Here is a 23420-nt window from a genome sequence, read left to right on the forward strand (position 1 = left end):
TGTTAGAGTAATAGAAATAGAAGTAGAAGAAAACATGAGAGAGAGAGAGAGAGAGATGGAACAACAGCCTCCATCCTTGCAGGTGAGAATAAGCACCACTCGATAACGAGATTTCACCTCCCCCACACGGCATTACACCCATGGAAGGGTGTTTTTATTAGTAATATTTTGGCAGTGTTTGGGAGTTGCCCATGGAACCGAATGGTGGTTCAGTGCAAAGACCAAGAAGTACCACAGAAGAAAACTTCTGTGACAACTGATTATTCTATTCCACGAGAAATCTGAGGCCCTGCGGCAATCTGCTCTGCAGGCATCAGCTCACTGTTTTTCCTCGCAGGCCACAAGGACACAAGCTCATACTCACCCGCAATGACAACTGAAGATTCTGTTGATGTTTTCAGCAGTTTATCAATTATTTTGCAGGACACAGAGCTTCCAGATCCTGGTTTTAGAATGATGGAGCTGCCAGTATTAGCAGCTATGGTGCCAGTGGTGAGAGGAGTCCCAGTGACATTGTGTCCTCCACCATCTGTCCACAACAGCTGAACGTCAGAAAACAACCTCTCCGAGAAACATTTCAGTCAAATACCATCATCCTCATAACCATCCAAGACAAGCAATGGATCATGGCCACCACCTACAGAAGAGACAGATGAACGGGTGAGCTGTGCTCAGCAATCACAGGGGTTTTAAAGGCTGTAAGGGGGAAGAAGTCTGTGAGAAGTTTTGCATTTATGATGCCCTATAAGTGCTTGCCCCACTGAAGTTGCAGTCCTTATCCTATGATATTAGCACATCCTCTCACAGCTCTGATCAGGAGCAGCAGCTGCCTATTTGAGGATGAAGAAAAGCACATAGATGCATTGGAAACACAAAGCCATCCATTTCAAATCACAAGCACCCAGTGCTGCCACGCATCATGCAAGTCAAAATTTCCTGTCACCTCCCTTTGTAGTGTTGAGAACATTAGGGTATCTAGGTATGTTCATCTCACAAATGAGGCAATCGTCTTGTAGAGAAACCATGGAGAAATTGCCTTCCCTACAAAGCAATTCATTCCCTGGGAAGATGGGAGTCTGACATAAATCAGTTATGTTATGCCCGTCTTCTCCTATTGACCACACAAGTACCTTAGATCAATAGCTCTCAGGTGCTCAGTTTAATCATAGAATCATAGAATCGTTTAGGTTGGAAAAGACCTTTAAGATCATCCAGTCCAACCATTAACCTACACTACCAAGGCCACACTAAACCAATCAAGGGTAGACTAGACTAAACCATGTCCCAGAGTGCCACATCTACCCGTTTTTTGAACACTTCCAGGAATGGGGACTCCACCACCTCTCTGGGCAGCCTGGTCCAATGCTTGACCACCCTTTCTGTAAAGAAATTTTTCCTAATATCTGTCGTGGTTTAGCCCCAGCCAGCAACTAAGCACCACGCAGCCGCTCGCTCACTCCCCCTACCCCGATGGGATGGGGGAGAGAATCGGAGGAGTAAGAGTGAGAAACACTCCTGGGCTGAGATAAGAACAGTTTAATAATTGAAATAAAGTAAAATAGTAATGCTAATAGTAACAGTATAATAATGATAATAATAATAATGATACACGAAGCAAGTGATGCACAATGCAATTGCTCACCACCCGCCGACCGATACCCAGACAGTTCCCGAGCAGCGATCGCTGCTCCCCGGCCAACCCCCCCCCCAGTTTATATACTGAGCATGACGTCATATGGTATGGAATAGCCCTTTGGTCAGTTTGGATCAACTCTTCTGGCTGTGCCCCCTCCCAGTTTCTTGTGTGCCTGGCAGAGCATGGGAAGCTGAAAAAGTCCTTGACTAGCATAAGCAGTACTCAGCAACAACTAAAAACATCAGCATGTTATCAACATTCTTCTCCTACTAAATCCAAACCACAGCACTATGCCTGCTGCTAGGAAGAAAATTAACTCTATCCCAGCCACAACCAGGACAGTATCCACCCCTTATTCTATACCATCTACGTCATGCACAGGGCCTCCCCTTTCCAATGTGTTCCAATTAATCACCACCGCTTTCCCTATCTTGATATACACACAGATATCATTCCCTTCGTCTATGGCCCATCCCTCTAAAATGTCCATTGAGTTCATTTAGCCCATGACTTTGGGTTCCATCTGTCATCACAGTCTTTCAGAGCAGGAGAGGTGGAGTGCAGTGTTGGACTGTTGCATGCTGAAGTCAGTTCTCATTCCAACATGGTTTCATCAAAGTTCATTTTCATTAAGCTGGGCAATTCTTACTGCAATACCATTGATGCGGCATATAGCAATCATAATATATAGTATTATATACTTAATATTAACCTACTATATTATTATATTAACATGCAGTTAAGAGATAACATATAGTTAAGAGATAACATACAGTCTTATAAAGCAATTAATATTATACAATTCAGTTCATTGGCTATTTTCACCCAAAATCAAATTCCCTTGAGGTACACATTGGGCTTCCCCATCCTTTCGCATCACCCACCAAGTGCACCCAGGTCCTTGAGCAAAAGCAATCCGACGAATGGGTTTGCCTTTGCCAGAGGGGGAAGCAACCCAGACTGTCTTCCCCAGCATATTTTTCATGTGCACTACAGGGACTTTCTCTCCTTCTACAGTACGTAGAAGTTTTGATTGGGCAGGGCCAGCTCGATTGGCAGATCCCCTGGTGTTGACTAACCAGGTGGCTTTTGCTAAATGCGTATCCCAATGTTTAAACGTCCCACCACCCATTGCTCTCAGGGTAGTCTTTAACAAACCATTGTATCGCTCAATTTTCCCGGAGGCTGGTGCATGGTAAGGGATGTGATACACCCACTCAATGCCGTGCTCTTTGGCCCAGGTGTCTATGAGGTTGTTTCGGAAATGAGTCCCGTTGTCTGACTCAATTCTTTCTGGGGTGCCATGTCGCCACAGGACTTGCTTTTCAAGGCCCAGGATGGTGTTCCGGGCGGTGGCATGGGGCACGGGATATGTTTCCAACCACCCAGTGGTTGCTTCCACCATGGTGAGCACGTAGTGCTTGCCTTGGCGGGTCTGTGGGAGCGTGATGTAATCAATCTGCCAGGCCTCCCCATATTTATATTTCAGCCATCGTTCACTATACCCAAGGGGCTTGAACTGCTTGGCTTGCTTGATTGCAGCGCATGTTTCACACTCATGAATAACCTGTGCAATACTGTCCATAGTTAAGTCCACCCCTCGATCACGAGCCCATCCGTATGTTGCATCCCTTCCTTGATGGCCTGAGGCGTCATGGGCCCACCGAGCTATAAATAATTCACCCTTATGTTGCCAGTCCAAATCCACCTGAGCCACTTCAATCTTAGCAGCCTGATCTACTTGCTGGTTGTTTTGATGTTCTTCAGTGGCCCGACTCTTAGGTACATGAGCATCTACGTGACGAACTTTTACAACCAGGTTCTCTACCCGGGCAGCAATATCTTGCCACAATGCGGCAGCCCAGATGGGTTTGCCTCTGCGCTGCCAGTTGCTCTGCTTCCATTGCTGCAGCCACCCCCACAGGGCATTTGCCACCATCCATGAGTCAGTATAGAGATAAAGGACTGGCCACTTTTCTCTTTCAGCAATATCTAAAGCCAGCTGGATGGCTTTCACCTCTGCAAACTGACTCGACTCCCCTTCTCCTTCAGCAGTTTCTGCGACTTGTCGTATAGGACTCCATACAGCAGCTTTCCACCTCCGATGCTTTCCCACAAGACGACAGGACCCAGCAGTGAACAGGGCATATTGCTTTTCATTTTCTGGCAATTTATTATACAGTGGGGCCTCTTCAGCACGTGTCACCTCCTCCTCTGGTGATATTCTAAGGTTTTTTCCTTCTGGCCAGTCCATGATCACTTCCAAGATTCCTGGGCGACTGGGGTTTCCTATTCGAGCCCGTTGTGTGATCAATGCAACCCACTTACTCCACGTAGCATCAGTTGCATGATGTGTAGAGGGGACCCTCCCTTTGAACATCCAGCCCAACACCGGCAGTCGGGGTGCCAGCAGGAGCTGTGCTTCAGTACCAACCACTTCTGAAGCAGCTCGAACCCCTTCATATGCTGCCAGTATCTCTTTCTCAGTTGGAGTGTAGCGGGCTTCGGATCCTCTGTATCCCCGACTCCAAAACCCTCGGGGTCGACCTCGAGTCTCCCCTGGTGCTTTCTGCCAGAGGCTCCAGGCAGGGCCATTCTCCCCGGCTGCGGTGTAGAGCACATTTTTAATATCCTGCCCTGCCCGGACTGGCCCAAGGGCTACTGCATGAACTATCTCACGTTTAATTTGTTCGAAGGCTTGTTGTTGCTCAGGGCCCCATTTGAATTCGTTCTTCTTCCAGGTCACTTGATAGAGAGGGCTTACGATCTGGCTGTAATTTGGAATATGCATTCTCCAAAACCCCACAACGCCTAAGAAAGCTTGTGTTTCCTTTTTGCTAGTTGGTGGGGACATAGCTGTTATTTTGTTGATCACCTCCATTGGGATCTGACGACGTCCATCTTGCCATTTTATTCCTAAAAATTGGATCTCCTGTGCAGGTCCCTTGACCTTACTCTGTTTTATGGCAAAACCAGCCTTCAGAAGGTTTTGGACTATTTTCTTTCCCTTCTCAAAAACTTCTTCTGCTGTGTTGCCCCACACAATGATGTCATCAATGTACTGCAGATGTTCTGGAGGTTCACCCTGTTCCAGTGCTGTCTGGATCAGTCCATGGCAAATGGTGGGGCTGTGCTTCCACCCCTGGGGCAGTCGGTTCCAGGTGTACTGAACACCCCTCCAGGTAAAAGCAAACTGGGGCCTGCACTCTGCTGCCAAAGGGATGGAGAAAAACGCATTAGTGACGTCAATGGTGGCATACCACTTGGCTGCCTTTGACTCCAGTTCGTATTGAAGTTCTAGCATGTCTGGCACGGCAGCACTCAGCGGCGGTGTAACTTTGTTCAGGCCACGATAGTCCACTGTTAGTCTCCACTCCCCATTAGATTTTCGCACTGGCCATGTGGGACTGTTAAAGGGTGAGCGAGTCTTGCTGATCACTCCCTGGCTCTCCAGTCGACGAATCAGGTTATGGATGGGAATCAGGGAGTCTCGGTTGGTGCGATATTGCCGCCTGTGCACAGTTGTGGTAGCAATCGGCACCTGTTGTTCCTCAACCTTCAGCAACCCTACAATCGAAGGGTCCTCTGAGAGACCGGGCAAGGTGGACAACTGTTTAATTTCCTCTGTCTCCAAAGCAGCTATACCAAAAGCCCACCGGTACCCTTTTGGGTCCTTGAAATACCCTCTCCTGAGGTAGTCTATGCCAAGGATGCACGGAGCGTCTGGGCCAGTCACAATGGGGTGCTTCTGCCACTCATTCCCAGTTAGGCTCACTTCAGCTTCCAGTACAGTGAGCTGTTGGGATCCCCCTGTCACTCCAGAAATACAAATGGGTTCTGCCCCTCTATAGCTTGATGGCATTAGCGTGCACTGTGCACCGGTGTCCACTGGAGCCTTATACTCCTGTGGGTCTGACGTTCCAGGCCATCGAATCCACACAGTCCAGTAAACCCGGTTGTCCCTTTCCTCCACCTGGCTGGAGGCAGGGCCCCTCTAACACTGGTCACAGTATTCGCTGTTCACTTCCTGTAAATGTGAATCAAAAGTCCCCTGATCAAGGTCGGAAGTAAAATTAGCCCTCTTACTCTGTCTGGGGAACTGCTCACTGGAAACTGGAGCTGCAATTTTCCTGGGAGAACCGCCTTTTCAAATAGTTTTTCCTTGCAACTCACGCACCCGTGCCTCTAAGGTTGAGGTGGGTTTTCCATCCCACTTTCTCATGTCCTCTCCATAATCACGCAGGTAAAACCACAGGGTGTCCCGTGGTGTGTATCCTCTATATCCTCTGTCTTGAGCATAGGGACGTTGACTCCTAATGGCTGAGACACTGGTCCGTGCAGGTGGGGAGTAGGACAGATCCTCTCTGAGTTGTTGGAACTCTTGGCACATTTTTTCAGACAGTTTTTCCACAGCCGAGACGCAGGCCCGGAGGGAGGAAGAGATACTTACTTTGTACTCCCAGAGTTGTCTAGCCACTTCATCCACCGTTGGTGCCTCGTCGTCTTTCCAGGCTAGTATTGCCAACGAGTTGGAATACGATGCTGGTGCGCTCCGTACCACCTTCCGCCACATGGATTGTGTGCACCTGACTTCATCTGGGTCTTTGGTTAACCGCTCATCATTCAGGTCACTGTAAATCACCTCCAGCACGCCTAATTCCCTCAGGTACTGGATACCTTTCTCTACGGTGGTCCATTTGCTTGGGCGGTATAAAACATCCTCCTTGAAGGGATACCTTTCCTTCACGCTTGACAGAAGTCGCCTCCAGAGGCTGAGCGGTTTTGCCCCTTTTCCAATTGCTTTGTCAATGCCCCCTTCCCTGGAAAGGCATCCCAGCTGCTTGGCTTCCCTACCCTCTAAATCCAGGCTACTGGCCCCATTATCCCAGCATCGGAGCAGCCAGGTGATGATGTGCTCGCCTGGATGACGACCGAAATCTTTTCGCATATCTCACAGCTCACTCAGGGATAGGGATCGGGTGGTCACCATCTCATTTATGGGTTCTTCCTCCTCTGGTTCTCGTGATGGCCCTGGTTCATCTTCATCCCTTACTAAACGAACTGATTTCCTCATGTATTTCTTCTTCTGTATAGGGGCAACTGATACCGGCGCAGGTTGGTTCTCTGGTTTAGCCGCAGTGCCTGCCACTGGGGTTGGAGTGGCTGCAGTACCTGTGGTGGGTGTTGGAGTAGCCACAGTGTCTGTGGTGGGTGTTGGAGTAGCTGCAGTGCTTGTGGCTGTGGTTGGAGTAGCCACAGTGCCTGTTGTTTTGTCATCAGATCCAGAGACCCTCTCTTTCCCTTGAGGGTACTGAATTGTGTTGAACAGGGCTCTATAAGCATGGGCCAGTCCCCAGCATGTTGCAATGAGTTGTGTCTCTTTGGAGTTGCCAGGGTGAGAACATACTTCTTCCAAATACTTTACTAGTTCTTCAGGATTCTGCACTTGTTCAGGGGTGAAGTTCCAAAACACTGGAGGTGCCCACTGCCCTAGGTACTTGCGCATACGATCCCACACACCCTGCCACTCATAACTATCCAGCCTTGGGGTAGATCTCTGGATGGTATTTTTAAACTGCTTACTGACCTTTATCAAAACGGAAACAACATTCCCAAGAATTATCAATAGAAGTATCTTAACTGCCCAGGGGCGTTCAAGATACAGGAAAGTTGTTGTAATGAAGGAGGAAACATCATAGAAGAAAGCAGCAAAGGTGCCATTCTGTATTTCCTCCACAACAAGCCTCTCAGAGTAAGAAGTATAATTGCTAACTCTCTCTATGAGGTAGTACCCGAAGTACAGTAGTGACTTCTGTATGAAACCCAAATACCAAAGAATGCTCAAGGTCAGGGTTTTGATAAGGAGCCTCCCAAGCAAAAGATCATGAATCACTGCAGAGCATAGCACACTACACAAACTGACAGCAAGCTTTAACGCATGCTGCAAAAAAAAGAACATGGTGCAGATCAGAAGAACTAATATCGTGACCGGCAACTGTTAACAGACTCCTTAATACACTCTGATTAATCTGTTGTTATCTCAAGCCCCACGTTGGGCGCCAAAAAAGGACTGTCGTGGTTTAGCCCCAGCCAGCAACTAAGCACCACGCAGCCGCTCGCTCACTCCCCCTACCCCGATGGGATGGGGGAGAGAATTGGAGGAGTAAGAGTGAGAAACACTCCTGGGCTGAGATAAGAACAGTTTAATAATTGAAATAAAGTAAAATAGTAATGCTAATAGTAACAGTATAATAATGATAATAATAATAATGATACACGAAGCAAGTGATGCACAATGCAATTGCTCACCACCCGCCGACCGATACCCAGACAGTTCCCGAGCAGCGATCGCTGCTCCCCGGCCAACCCCCCCCCAGTTTATATACTGAGCATGACGTCATATGGTATGGAATAGCCCTTTGGTCAGTTTGGATCAACTCTTCTGGCTGTGCCCCCTCCCAGTTTCTTGTGCGCCTGGCAGAGCATGGGAAGCTGAAAAGTCCTTGACTGGCATAAGCAGTACTCAGCAACAACTAAAAACATCAGCATGTTATCAACATTCTTCTCCTACTAAATCCAAAACACAGCACTGTGCCTGCTGCTAGGAAGAAAATTAACTCTATCCCAGCCGAAACCAGGACATATCCAACCTAAACCTCCCCTGGCACAGCTTGAGACCATTTCCTCTCTTCCTATCGCTAACTACACGGGAGAAGAGACCAACACCCACCTCACTACAACCTCCTTTCAGGGAGTTGTAGAGAGCGATAACGTCTCCCCTCAGCCTCCTCTTCTCCAGGCTGAACAATCCCAGTTCCCTCAGCCGCTCCCCATCAGCCCTGTGCTCCAGACCCTTCCCCAGCTTCCTTGCCCTTCTCTGGACACGCTCCAGCACCTCAATGTCTTTCTTGTATTGAGGGGCCCAAAACTGGACACAGGATTCCAGGTGCAGCCTCACCAGTGCCGAGTACAGGGGGGCAATCACCTCCCTGCTCCTGCTGGCCACACTATTCCTGACACAAGCCAGGATGCTGTTGGCCTTCTTGGCCACCTGGGCACACTGCTGGCTCATGTTCAGCCGGCTGTCTACCAACACCCCGAGGTCCTTTTCGGCCAGGCAGCTTTTCAGCCACTCTTCCCCAAGCCTGGAGCATTGCATGGGGTTGTTGTGACCCAAGTGCAGGACCCGGCACTTGGTCTTGTTAAAGCTCATACAGTTGGCCTCGGCCCATCGGTCCAGCCTGTCCTCAACCCTCTGCAGGGCCATCCTACCCTCCAGCAGATCGACACTCACACTGCATCCCAGAACATACATCTCTGTTCACATGAAAGCCAAAGAAATCATCTAAATCTGAACCTCCTTCAGTGGAGAAGAAAGTCATAGGGAGCATCAGTTCAAATCTATTCATCATCTCTGAAATGGGTTTAGTACAGAGCAAAATTAATCCATGACAGAGCAAAACTACCTGCAGTGGGATGGTGCGTAGACACCAATACCAAGATGAAGATGACTGCTGTCAGCTGGACCGAGAGCCCCATACCTGTGTGGAAGAGAAAAGTCTATGTTCGAATGCCAAATAAAGGATGTGGGGTGCTGCACAGCTGAGTTGCGTCATTCCCAGCTTCACTCCAACGCCTTGTTGTCTGCTTACGTGCACTACCCACATGCCTGGTTGCACCCCAGGTGAACCTGGGGAGTGATTCAGCAGCCAGAGAGCTCCTAGGATTGTTCTTATGCTCTGTATGGAGACACTGCAACACTGATAACAGTCAGTGGTTATGAAGTGAGCGATTCCTGAGCTGGGCAGACATGTGTCTCAGTAGTAGGACCAGTGACAGGACTGGAGGTGGCTCCTTGCAGTTAAAAGGCAAAGACAATACAGATACAAAAGCCCAGAACATAAATTCTGCCTTAAAGAAAAAAAAAAAATAGAAGATAAGGACGTATTGGTATTTTCTAAATTAAATATTTCACTTTGGAAATACTATAACCATTTTTCCCCCAAAATATTTTTAATTAACTAGGATTTTAAAGCAGAAGTTTCTAAGATTTGTATAACCAAAACCACTCTTTTTCTCTCTCTACACGTAGAGATATAAACCCATATACAAATATATATGTTATACTATAACAAATATAACTGTAATATATATATATATAAAAAAATGAGATCTTAATTTGATTTTGACCTAGCAAAACATAATAAGCACTGCTTTGCAGTGCACCACCTGTCCAGGCAGGTCATAGATTTGCTTCTCTCCTCCCCACCACACACTTTTCTACAATGCAAAATGGAACCTCTCATGAGTTATGGCCCATGCAAACTTCCCTAAGGATTTTCAGTTTTCACTGGTTGTAACTACTAAGACAACTGAAAATTTCTCCACACATACTTTCAAAGGAGGAGAAAATACATCATGATCCAGAGGTGGCTGTTTTTCTTCACTGCTGGTAAAGGGAAACTAGGAAACTAAATGTGCTGGTCTGGGCTGGGACAGAGGTAATTGCTTTCATAGTAGGCTGTATGGGGCTGTGGTTTGGATTTGTGATGAAAACAGGGTTGATGACGCAGGCATGTTTTCATTACTGCTGAGCAGTGCTTACACAGAGCCAAGGCCTTTTCTGCTTCTCACCCCACCCCACCAGCGAGTAGGCTGAGGGTGCACAAGAAGGTGGAAGGGGACACAGCTGGGAGAGCTGAGCCCAACTGACCAAAGGGATATGCCCTACCATATGACATCATGCTCAGCATATAAAGCTGGGGCAAGAAGAAGGAAGGGGGGACGTTTGGAGTTATGGCATTTGTCTTCCCAAGTTACTGTTACATGTGATGGAGCCCTGCTTTCCTGGAGATGGCTGAACACCTGCCTGCCGATGGGACGGAGTGAATGAATTCCTTATCTTGCACAACAGTAAATGATGTTAGAAACCTCACACTTAACCAGTTAATGATACATAGTATGAGTCCTACTTCTTTTATCTTTCTGAGGCACAATATAGTCCCTTCCTATAGCCACAAAGAATGTGAACTTTTGACACATTCTTTATGTGTTTTCATAATTTCCTCTTTTTCTGAGCATCACCTTCAGGACTTCCTCTGCTGCCAAGACAACTAGAGAAATTGTTTCACTTTGGGTTTTGTATCATAGCTGAGTCTGATAGAGCTACAAGAACTAAGATACTTGGGATTCAAAGAAATAGGAAAGGAAAATCGGAATAGAAAGGAAACAAAGAAGAAAAAAGAAAAGAAAAGAAAAGAAAATCAAAGAAAATAAAATCAAAGAAAAGAAAATCAAAGAAAATCAAAGAAAATCAAAGAAAATCAAAGAAAATCAAAGAAAATCAAAGAAAATCAAAGAAAATCAAAGAAAAGAAAAGAAAAGAAAAGAAAAGAAAAGAAAAGAAAAGAAAAGAAAAGAAAAGAAAAGAAAAGAAAAGAAAAAAAAGGCACTACATATTGCAAAACACAAGGGGGGTGGGGGGTGTGTGTGTGTGGAAAGCCGTGAAAACAAAGGGAAAGGCTTACAGTGCCTGGCAGGTTCTCTTCTGAGACTGCAATGCCACCACCATAGCAAATGCAAAGACTGCAACAAACACCCTGGATAGGAAGAATAACACTGCACACTGAGCACAGCAGCTACAAGCAGGAGCAAAGAGAAGGATGAACAACAAAAATGAAAGTAATGTCACAGGAAAAAAAAAAAACAAAACAAAAACGCACAAAATGGAGAAGTGCAGTAAGGGATCTGTGCCCATTACAGGATACTGATGCTTGTCTGGGGCTTTCCAAGCGTCTGTACCTCCACATCTCACTGTCAGAGCATGGATTTCTCTCCACTAAATCCAACCCTATGTGACCCCAAAGCCAAATCTGACAGTAAGCACGGTTTCAGGATAGATAGATGTGAAGGTATGTTTGAGGTTTTTCTCTCGCTCCCAAGCAGCACTTCACCATGCACAAATACACACAAAACAGAGCTCAGCAGAGATAATCCCCAGAGTTTCAGGACAATGCCCAAAACATCTGGCAACCAACAGCACACAAAGCCTGCAGGAAACAGAGGGCTAAGAAAGAGTTCCGAGCTTTTCCCTACAGAAGCAGCCAAATAAACCATTGCTTCAACAGAGAGAAACACAAACCTGGATTTCCAGAAACACAAACCTGGATTTCCAGAAACACAGCTGCTCCTTACAGAAATCCACAGGCAGGTGCTTACATCTCTTGGCGATGCTCGGAAGGCTGCTGGGACCTTTGGACCCTGTCGGCCACTGCAGTCCTGACCATAAAATGAACCCTTTTATTTTCCAAAGGTTACCTATTAACCTTTGCAATGCAGTACAGTGAGAGTGAAAGAAAATAAAAACAGGTGGGGCTGGGGATTTATACTGTCTGTGGTCAAATACTCTACAATGGGTAAAAAGAAGTGTCAAGAGCCCTTAGAAAACTTCAGAGAGCAGAAGCTTTCTATAATGCTGTGGAAAACAGACCACAAGAAACTAGTAGGGCTGGCTGATAAATTACAGTTAATCTAGAAGCAGACTAGTCACTGGAAAAGGAATGACTCTTACTGACTGCGCTGTAAAACATGCATAGTTTTACCATCCTAGCAGTTACCTGCTGTTTGCCTTAGCCATGCTCCAAAGTGCTTGTGCAGGAAGAGGGTTAGAAGACCTGGAGGTAAAGCGGGGGGTGGACCGTCTCCCATCCTGAACTACTTTTAATAGAAGGAAGAACCAGGGTGAGGAAGGAGGAGAAACAGGGACACAGGAAGAGTAGGTTTTGCTAGGTGACGATGAGACCTTGACGTTGGATGTTTTGGGGAGGTCTCTTTAGGGAGAAAAAAAGCCTTTCTACTTGCAGTGTGGCACCTATGTCCTCACTTGCTTCAATATTAGAAGATAAAATATGTGCTGTCCCCAAACTGACACCATGCTCTGCCTGTGGATAAATCAATGTTAAATATTTTGCATAAAACCTCCCCCCTCTGGAAGTCTTACATTCTTCTGAGCCTATTTCTATGAAACAAACAAACAAAAAATCCCTTGAATGAAAACATACATACAGTCTAGAGGGGGAGTTTTAGCAAGTGAAAAGACATGGGAAGGGAAGTCAAACCAAAATACTCCATGCAATGACTCTGTGTCATGCCAGCAGAGGGAGTCACAACCTTGGTGGAGCTGCATGGAGTTTGGTGTGAACCAAAAGGCAAGTTCTACTTCTGCCAATGTTTCTCCTTTTTGTGGATTTGGAAACCAAGAAGAGCCTCCCTTTCCTTCTACAGGTCATGGGAAGCTTTTGGATTATCTCTCACAAATGGCTTCTTTTCCCCAGAGATGTGCACTTCCCTTTACGAACTGTTCCCTTTCATCCCCCAGGCGCTGCACATCCCCGATGACTGAGACAGTAAATATGACTTTCTATAAAGCATGAATTTTGCATAGTGTCTATGGCTTTGCGATCAAATGTGCTTTTGGAATTCAGTCACCTGCCCTCAAAAAGCCCTTATTACCAAAAATTATGACAGTTAACTTGCCTCACCATTAATTTCTTTTTTTTTAATTTTGATGCTACAAAACACATACATGTATCAATACGCTGACCAGGGAACTTGGAAAAATGAGCTGTACCTGGACATCTGTCAAAATACCTGGTGATGATGTGCAGTGAAGTGAAGGTCCCAAGCTTGAACACCTCCACCGCTCTGCTCCAACAGGATTTGGAGCTTGTGTCTGTAGCCACTCACCCCTGGGTTCCTGCCCTGCTACTTCAAGGCAAATCCTGTGCCCTACATTGCTCTATTAACACAAAACCTGTGGGTTTTACTAGCAAGTGCAAGGTGCTCTCTACACGGATGCAGCATGCAAATATCACAGCTGGCTGAACCAGAGACACAGCAGGAGTTGCCAGCCTCCCTGCTGCAGGTGCTGAGCTGCTTGCAGAGCCCTCGCACTTGGGTGAGCCAGAGCGTCCCACTGAGGTCCCTGTCAGCCTCTGACTGTAAAGCCATGCTCTATAAATCAGCAAAAGCCACAAAGAGGCTGAATTTATACACAGAAAAAGTATTTCAGCAAATGGTCAGGGTGGCCTCAGCAAGAGAAAAGCAGGCTAAGCCAAGCCTGAGCAGCCACCTCAAGTTTGGCTGAAAAGTTGGGAAGCAAAAGGCACAAGCAGCAATCCAAGACACAAAAGTTGAGGAAAAGCAACAGCTGCCCTGAAAGTCTGGCATTCCCAAGGAGCCAGGAGGGACAGCTAAAATGGGAAGGGGTGGGCAAGGCTTTCTGAATGCTCCGGTCACCCTGAGCTGTGCACAAGTAGCCGTGCATGGAGGCACAGTCTAGGCACTTGCCCAGCTAGAGGAGTTTAGAAGAGAGGCAGAAGAGATCTCAGGCAGCGTTGACAGCATTCCCAGATGGGAGCAAGGAAGCCCAGACCTCCAGGAAAAGAGAAGAGATCATGGACCTGTAGGAACAGCAGGTGTCAGAGAAGATCCTTACAGATTCCATGAAAGGAAAACATAGCAGATAGGATAGCTCAGACAATAAAAATCAATGGTACGGTATCCCCCTAACGTCAAGTGCCTAGGTGTCTCTGTTTTTCATAAAAATAAGAAAGAGATGTTCTCTCCTTTGATGATGAAGAATACTATAAAAAGAGATGTGATTAGAAAAGCCTCCTGCAGCAACAAAGCTACAGAAACCGCCCTGCCCCTGACTCCACCCTGCAAAACACAAATACCCACTGGGATGACCACTGGTGCTGCTAGAATATCCCCTCCACTTTCCAAGCCAAGAATGGGAGCTCTTCAAATACAGAGGACATGTCCAAGACGCACATGCACGGTCAGCTGAGGGCCAGGGGTGCTGTACAGGAGTTTAGGAAAGGCTGTGCAGACAAGACAGCGTGCCATCGCACCTCTCTTGGTCCAGCCTGATAGAGCCTAAACCAGGTGATGGGTTTCAATGAGGCAAGGCCAGTTGTGCAAGATGCAGTGGGATTTAGAAGCACAGCCTTGTCCTTGTGCTGGAAGAGGTGTAGTGCAGGATGGGCTGTCCCTGGGGACCACAGCCAAAAGCATGCCAGATAACCAGACTTCTACAAGATTTAGATGATTGTCCCCACAGAGTGGCTTTGGGGAATCCAAGAAAAGGAAAGAGCTTTGTGGACCTTGCCCAAGAGATGGCTCTGTGGTTTGCATACGCCCAAGCCTCCCCAGAGCCTGCAGGGAAGCCCAGCTCCTTGCAGTGGTGCAGCTGCCAAGTACTGCTTGTAATTACGGACAGCCTAACTTCCTGCTAGAGGCAGCCCGGGACAGCAGGGGCTGGCTCCAGGCTTGGCAAGACACTGTCCAGAGAAGGAAAGTTGTCCTGGGGCAGGTGGCAATGCCTTCCCTCCTTGTCAGTGGGGCTGACACATCCGTGTTGAAGTCTTGAGTGATGTCACAGCCAGAAGATGACCTGACTAAAAGGAAGTCTACTAGCCCTGTTAGCTGTGAAGGCTAGGCCACCTTTCTTGCACACCTGCTCATGGCCAACACATTCTGCCCAATGACCACCAGGTCAGGAGTTAAGACAGAAAGAGTAAGAGAGAGATAAAACTGCAAGATATTCTCTAAGGTCATGAAAATTAGGACCATTTTTTTCCTCTTTTTTATTGTCAGGATGCTGAGTGCATTAATAGGCCTTAATTGCCCAAGCCTGGAGCCTCCAGCCACACCCTCTGGCCAGGGGCTCCACTTCAGCTCAGGGTTGGAAATTCAATCCTCACTGGAGCTCTGATGTGGGTGTGCCTGTTCCCAGCCTTGTTCCGGAGTTGTTGCTTGTCTTTCCTGGATTGACCTTGCTGCTGGCTCATTACCTTGTCTTCACCTGATGATTATTGTACTGTTGGTAGGTTCCATTGCTCTCATTATCCTTCTGTGCTCTTCTGGTGCTGTGGGACTGTTCCCTGTGGGTGAGGTCATTGGTTTGTCTGTGTGGTGGTGGCCCTCTGCTCCTGCCTTGTCTTCCTTTAGAGAACAGCTCTGTTCTTACATACTCTAGTCAAATGCCTTCACTCACGTGCCGTGCTCCAAATGTCAGTGTGCCCTGTTCAAACACTGTGTTCAAGCCACATGTGGCTCATCCTGCGCCTAGCCCAATGTTCCTTTCCTTCCCACCCTGTTAATGCTGCAGATTGACATCAGTGCTGCAGCATGGCTTTGCATTGTTGTGGTTTAACCCAAGTCAGCAACTGAGCACCACACAGCTGCTCTCTTCCATCCCATTGCATTTGACATCATCCAGCCAGGTGATGTCCTGCCCTCGCCCATAGCGGGCACCTCCCAGAGCTGACAGTGGTGACCCGCAGCCCACCTGCTTGCACACCACCTTGGCATCCTCCATGTCCCAGTGGTTGTCACACACACTGCCCCACCGGTTCTCATGGAGCACCTTGACTCTCCCAGCACACTTGTGAGGGCCATCCACGAGCCCTCCTCAGGAATGTCCACCTCTGCACCAATGCCCAGAAAATAAATGTTAAGGGAGAGTCCTACACACCCCGCTGCCTGCGGAAAGCTTGCCTGCTCAGCAGAGGCTCAGGTGTCTCTGAGCGCACCAGAGATATGGCAAGGGCTGGGCTTCTCTGGGCTGGGAAGGGAGACAGAAAAGCCAGGGAGAGGGGCTGTGGGAAAAGGGCAGGAGGAAGCTTTTCTGGTCTTCACGGATGGCTGTAGGCTCTAGTGTGTGTCTGCTTCAAGGAGTCTGCTGATGCTAATGACCCTGCAGCCCAGAGGTGGTACAGGGACCAGAGCAGTGTCAGGTAGGAGAGGACTTAATGCTGCTCCTGGATCATTGGGTGAGCACTGCACCCGGTGATGGGATGAGTTAATCTGCTGCGTCCCTCTCTTTTTCCCACCAGCAGACATCCACAGAGCTGCACTGGAGCTTGGGACCAGTCCTGACTTAGGCAGGGGGCATATGTGTGGTGGGATCTGCCCATCCGACTGCCCAGCACGTGCAGGATGGGGGACGGAGGGGCGGTTACCTGAGCACTCCACACTGGCATCTTCCACATGGTTGCAGATGTTGCCTCCCCATGGCTTTGCCTTGCATTCAGTGTGGGATGCTTCTGTCCCTGTGCACTTCACATCACTCAGCCAGATCTGGCCCAGTATTTTGACTCCGGAAGGGCTGATAGCGCCGTCCCACAGCCCAGCTGTCTGCACACAACCTTTGCCTCCTGTAAATCCCACTGGTCATCACAGACGGTCCCCCAGACGTCCTTGTGAAGCACCTCGACTCTTCCAGAGCAGCAGTTGGGCCCACCCACCAGGCACCAGGAGACGGCGATCCCCGAGTCTGCAGATGCATCCAGAGAGGGCATGCTCAGACTGTGCATTGGTGTGTGCCCCCCTGCTTCCCTGAGTATCCCTGCCCTGCCCTGCACACAGCAGCTTCTCCTCCATAGCTTTCTCCACATACGATATGCAACTGTCCAAGCAAGAAACTCAACAGCGGTCTTAACCTGAAGCCTGAGTTGAAGAAAAATGACCACAGAGCACCCCAGTGAGCAGAGGAGAGTACCTCCCAGACAGAAGCTCTCTTGCATGGCGTAAGGACCCCAGGCAACCAGCAGGACTATTAGGTTAGCTCCAAGTCAGTAGGAGAGTGCTCCGTAGGAAGCCCTTTTTCCTGTCCAGATTGTGCCCATGTTGACTGTGAGGACACCCTAACGCATGGCTGGCAAAAGCAGGAGAATGCAAGGATTACCTGAACCAACTGCACTGGCATCTTCCCCACGGTAACAACTGCGGTCCCCCCACAGCCTCTCCAGGCACTCAGAGAGAGCAGCTTCCACCCCTGTGCAGTTCACATCATCCAGCCAGATGGTGTCAAATCCTCATCCAAACTTGGCTCCAATGGGGGCCAGCACCGCATCCCCACAGCCCAGTTGCTTGCACACGACTTGGGCATCACTTAGATCCCAGTCATCATGGCACACGCTGCCCCACTGTTCTTCATGAAGTACCTCAACCCTCCCAGCACATCGGTTCGGGCCTCCCACCAGTCGGATTGGCCCTGGCTCAGGTATTTCTGTTCCTGCCACAAACAAATGAGGGAGAAGTTTTGGAACAAGTCTCTGTGCCCCTGATCACCTGGAGAAAGCAGAATGTCCCATGATGCACCAAAACTGTCCCTGCTCATCCCAAACACCCGTCAAACCTTCATAACTTCTGGCTTGAGAAAAAAACTTCAAGGGAAAATAATATCAGCATGGAGGCCATCATGGGAGGGAGGGGACTACCTGTGTCCTCTCCCAGCTCTGCAGGTTGTTCCAGGTCCAGGAGCTGTGACGCAACTTCTCTGGGTCAAGTGGGGTAGGAAGCTGGAGCTGAACAAAGTCATTCTGGATGGGTCAGAAATTGCACCCTGGCTTATTTGAGGCAGAAGGACCAATGTGGCATGAAGTAGAAAGCACCTGGGGGTTGCCTGAGCACTCCACACTGGCATCTTCCACGTGGCTGCATATGTTGTCTCCCCATGGCTTCGCCTTGCAAAGCTTCTGTCCCTGTGCAGTTCACGTCACTCAGCCAGATTTGGCCTTTCCCTTTCCCTTATTTAGACTTTAGAGGGGCTGATACTGCTGTCCCACAGCCCAGCTGTCTGCACACAACCTTCACCTCCCATAAATCCCACTGGTTGTCACAGACGGTCCCCAAGATGTCCCTGTGAAGCACCTTGACTCTCCCAGAGCACTGATTGGCACCACCCACCAGGCGGATCTCAAGTTTGGTTGTGTCTACAGCTTCTGGAGAGAGCAGACACCCCAGGGTGAAGGCAGGGAATGAGAAAGAGGGAGCTTCCTCCCCAGTGAGGCTGTCATTATTGCCAAACCAGGAGGAAGAAAAGCACAGGGTACTCTACCACCCCAAATCTTCGGTGGTTTTGAGCTGGGAATGACCAAAAGCTACAGGTATTTGTGGGACCATTAAGTCTGTTTTGCAATACAAATCACAGGGTTCATTTTCCGCTGTGAAGGGAGAGGTGCAGCCCTCCCAAAACCTGCACTCATGTTCTGGGTAAGTTTCCCCATAGTTAAGGCCAGTGTCTCCCAGCAAATGCTGCTGCAAGGACTGGAAGTGGGGAGGAGAGAACTGAGACATTTCTACCCATTCCTCAGGGGAAGGGTTGGGTTTGCTCAGCTATTGGCACTGATTGCTGGCTGCTCTTGTGGATCTACTGAAACATAACCCTCCTGGTGTACTTTGGATCTAGGTGTGTAGGCAAATCAAGCCTGTGGATATCTCCTTCCATAGGCTGTTGGTATCTGCAGTTATTGGCTGGAATATTGCACCCAAGGGCAAAAATTGTCTCGTGGTGAAAGTTCAGGGTTTAATGCTTGTAAGCTTCAGTGGGGAAATCAGTGAAGTCTATCCCCTCCATAGATGTGGAAAAAGAAAGTACGAATGCTCAGGTAATACAAGCCAAAGGTTCCTCACTCCCATAATCCATGCTGAATTTAAAATGGACACTTTGGATCTTGCTATTCAGGTAAGGAATTAAAATCTGGCTGAAAGAGAATTGCGAATGATGAGGTTTTTGAAGGGGGTTGCATTCACATTGAGCTGGCAGTTTGCTATTTACAGCCCCCAGGGAATGATTCCAGTTTGGAATTTAAGAGTCGTCTTTTTGGCCTGGATCAGCGGGAATACATTACTGCCATTTGTGGGTGCCGTTCTAATGAGCTTGTTAAAGATCATTTCAGTCTCTTTTTATTTACTGCCTTCATGTAATGACTACAACAGGCTGCTTGCTTAAGAGTGGATAATGCCTAAATCTGATCTATGATCTTGATTTGGAATCAGATGCTACCTGCTAGCAACCTTTATTAAAGAGATCAGTCACTGAAATCTTAATTGCTATTTGCTAGGTTGCTCCAAAGAGATAGTTTGCTGAAACTGTTGTGGTGGATGGGGTTGGTTTGAGGACTGCAACGTGCTCATTCTGAAATGTATTTCCACTTATGAAAGCAAATTTATTTGCTCTTTGTGTGCCAGAAATGCAGGCTTGTTCTGTGTTTGTCTCACAGGCATATACCAATATGGCTTCTTATACATGCCATGACACAGATAACCTTAAGTAATGAAGTATAACTCAGGTATAAATTTATGCTGTAGCTAATCAAGATAAAGGATACAGATTTCTACATTCATGTACGTGCATGCGATAAATCTTTGCTAAACTTTCCAGCTGGTGACTGGTGCAAATCTCTGGCATTTATTTTCTGTCTTTCCCCTTTCAAAAATAACTTTTGGCCTGTGTCTGAGAGCCTTTGGCTTTATCTGGGGGAGTGTAAAACAGAAGCAGGTCCAGAAGAGGGCCACAAAAATGATGCGAGGGCTGGAGCACCTCTCCTATGAGGCCAGGCTGAGAGAGTTGGGGTTGTTCAGCCTGGAGAAGAGAAGGCTGCGAGGAGACCTTATTGCGGCCTTTCAGTGCTTCAGGGGGGCCTACAGGAAAGATGGGGAGAATCTTTTTAATAAGGCCTGTTGTGACAGGACAAGGAATAACGGATTTAAACTAAAGAAGAATAGATTTAGACTAGACATTAGAAAGAAGTTTTTTACAATGAGGGTGGTAAAGCACTGGAAGGCATTGCCCAGACAGGTGGTAGAGGCCCCATCCCTGGAAACATTCCAGGTCAGGTTGGACGGGGCTCTGAGCACCCCAATGTGGTTAAAGCTGTCCCTGCTCACTGCAGGGGGGTTGGGCTGGATGAGCTCTAAAGGTCCCTTCCAACACAAAGCATTCTATGATTCTATGATTCTATGAAATAAGTCAAAAGCAAGACAGACAGGGCTCTGTACCTTTCCTGCAGTTTTTAATCCTTTTTATTCTTCCTTCATTCACTCTGGATCTTGGAAAAGCTAGCTTTGCGTTCAGGTGAACAGTGAATCGTTCAACAGGAATAGCAATGAATGCGTGCAGATTACGATGATGGGCTTGGCATTCTGCATTGCAATCCCTAGCTTCATTTTCGACTCTTTAGTGCTTCACGCTTCTCCTTTGTTAGGAACGCAAAGGTACACATGGGTGCGCCTTCACCAGGAAGTGAGCACCAAGCATATTCTGCAGAGCTTGCACATGAACAGAAATGCTTCTGGGCTCTAAGGAAACCAGCCCCTTGCCATGTTGAGTTTGGTGATACGAGTAGTCCAGGTTGGTCTAATTTTTTTTGGAGTTCACATGAAAAGCTCTGGTTGGAGGAAAGTATTTACATTTTATACTAATAAAAGATTGAAACATTGGGTGATATTCTGCGCACCTGAATTTACACCCCTCGAATCTGCATGCCAGTGTATCTTCTCCAACTTTCTTTACAGCAATCGATAGGTTGCTTCATCTTGTCTACATATTTCTCTCCAAGTATCCAAACTCACTTACTTAACTCATATACAGAAGCTGAATTCCACCCGTTGCTGCTTTTACTGACTGTATGGGCCTGGAACAAGCATTTCACAGCCACTGTGTGTTACTTAGGTCAGGAATTTCCCAAGTGGAATCCATGGTTTCAAGTGGCACGTGCATCTGCTAATGTCAGAAGAGTGTAAGCATTTTATTCAAAACAGGAATGGTGTAGAAATTTATTTTTTGTCTTCTGGCATTTCTGAAGATCCTTTCCAGAAACCCTAGCTTCTTCCTCCAACTAACGATGACAACAGAAGTTTTGACCAAGCAAGTATGAGTAAGAGAAACAACACATGGAGTTTCAGTGCACAGTAGATGCTTTCTAGCAGGACTTGGAAATGAATGAGCTTTTTAAAGACTCCTACCTGCCTCATGGTCTCCCTGCCTGAAGTTAGACACATCCTATTGGGTTTAGATTTAGCCTCACGTCACCTAGAAAAATGTTGCTATCCTGGCTAGAAGTTTCCTTAACACTGAGCATCTCATGGTGTCCTGGTTTCGGCTGGGATAGAGTTAATTTTCTTCCTAGCAGCAGGCATAGTGCTGTGGTTTGGATTTAGTAGGAGAAGAATGTTGATAACATGCTGATGTTTTTAGTTGTTGCTAAGTCCTGCTTATGCTGGTGAAGGACTTTTTCAGCTTCCCATGCTCTGCCAGGGGCACAAGAAACTGGGAGGGGGCACAGCCAGAAGAGTTGATCCAAACTGACCAAAGGGCTATTCCATACATTATGAAGTCATGCTCAGTATAGAAACTAGGGGGGTGGCGGCCAGGGAGCAGTGATCGCTGCTCGGGAACTGTCTGGGTATCGGTCGGCAGGTGGTGAGCAATGGCATTGTGCATCACTTGCTTCGTGTATCATTATTATTATTATCATTATTATACTGTTACTATTAGCATTACTATTTTACTTTATTTCAATTATTAAACTGTTCTTATTTCAACCCAGGAGTGTTTCTCATGCTTACTCCTCTGATTCTCTCCCCCATCCCATCGGGGTAGGGGGAGTGAGCAAGCAGCTGCGTGGTGCTTAGTTGCTGGCTGGGGCTAAACCACGACACATGGACACTTGGGGACAGGGACACTTCACAGTGCCCTTCAGATCCAATGTAGTGTCCTTCTAAGTCTGTCAAAAACTACCTCTTGTCTCTGGTGGCCAAGCGTATGTCTTAGAATCACAGCTTAATTGATTGACTTGCATTAAAAGCAGCTTATTGCGTCATTGTCCTAATTTCACTCAAAGGTACCTAAATGCCTCAAGGATGCGTCCTTGTGTCACTCCATATACAGCAATATATAGAGAAATGTATGACTTTAGTTTGATTCTTTCTTCCCATTTTCTGTTCTATGCTTGAAAACATTACAGGAATCTGGTTTGCTTATTGATGTCTTACAAAACTGCAAGGCGATGGGTTCCAGGTATCAGCGGGTGACAACTCTTTACATCATTATTATCCTACAGATAATGAATTCAGTCACAGGTAAATCTAGGTTTTGTTCTACTCACAATTTCATTTAAAAAGATATCTAATTTCCAGAGCTAGTGGATAGGTCTAGAAGTATAAATAAAAAGAAAAAAAAAGTAGACTTGGGGGGTGTAGGGGGTGGGTGGCATTGCATATTTTAATTGCAACATATTTGTAGCAATACCTGGGCTTTTTATATATATATATATATATATATCTCAGACAATCATCATTCTCTCCACTCATTTTCTGAAGCCAGAACCAAACAGTAGCATTATATGAAATCCTGATACACTTCAATCATGCAGATGTCACAAGGCCTAGGCAATACTAAAGACTCACCTTCAACATGGGATTATAAAGAGATTCACAGCCCTCCTTGTGACTGTTTTTCACGGAGCTTCCTTTCTCATTTTCTCAGCTTCGCTGACCCTGTCACTTTTTCATGCTGAGAAAGCCTAGGCTCCTTTTCGTATCTCCCACTTCAGAGTAGCAGACTGAATGGGAAAACAAGCTCTGTAAAGGGCCATTAGTATTTTTGCTGATAAACCTCAACACTAAGCTTGCCCTTGTTCACTAACGACCATTTTGCAACAAGTAGCCTCGTGTTTCATCACTGAATGCAGCCCTCCTAGGGAAAAGATTACGGACATCTGAAATGGGATAGGCAAAACCCTGCCTTTGTGAGTTCCAGCTTTACAAAATGAGCGAGCCTTTCTGCATGATGGACATGCCATTTCTATGTCTGAAGCAGTCTACCGACTGAGCTCAGTATTTTCAGCAGCATCTCCCTGAGGTTACGCTCTGTTCTTAGGATAAGTGGTAGTGGTGAGGGGTGGCAGAGGATGGCAGGGGCCTTCAGTTACAA

At 47.2% G+C, this 23420-nt stretch overlaps 1 protein-coding gene across 1 annotated transcript; it reads right to left on the reverse strand.

Moving 5' to 3' along the window:
* Window positions 1-581: 581 nt before the first annotated feature.
* On the reverse strand, window positions 582-18711 carry LOC104033176 (CD5 antigen-like). Its single transcript, XM_075725477.1, is given in 7 exon segments — window positions 582-637; window positions 16663-16788; window positions 16791-16976; window positions 17388-17717; window positions 18108-18175; window positions 18177-18426; window positions 18681-18711. Coding segments are annotated over 7 exon segments (1047 nt in total).
* Between the last annotated feature and the right edge of the window lie 4709 nt (window positions 18712-23420).

The sequence above is a fragment of the Pelecanus crispus genome, chromosome 31 (assembly GCF_030463565.1).
Source record: "Pelecanus crispus isolate bPelCri1 chromosome 31, bPelCri1.pri, whole genome shotgun sequence".
Classification (NCBI taxonomy): Eukaryota; Metazoa; Chordata; class Aves; order Pelecaniformes; family Pelecanidae; genus Pelecanus; species Pelecanus crispus.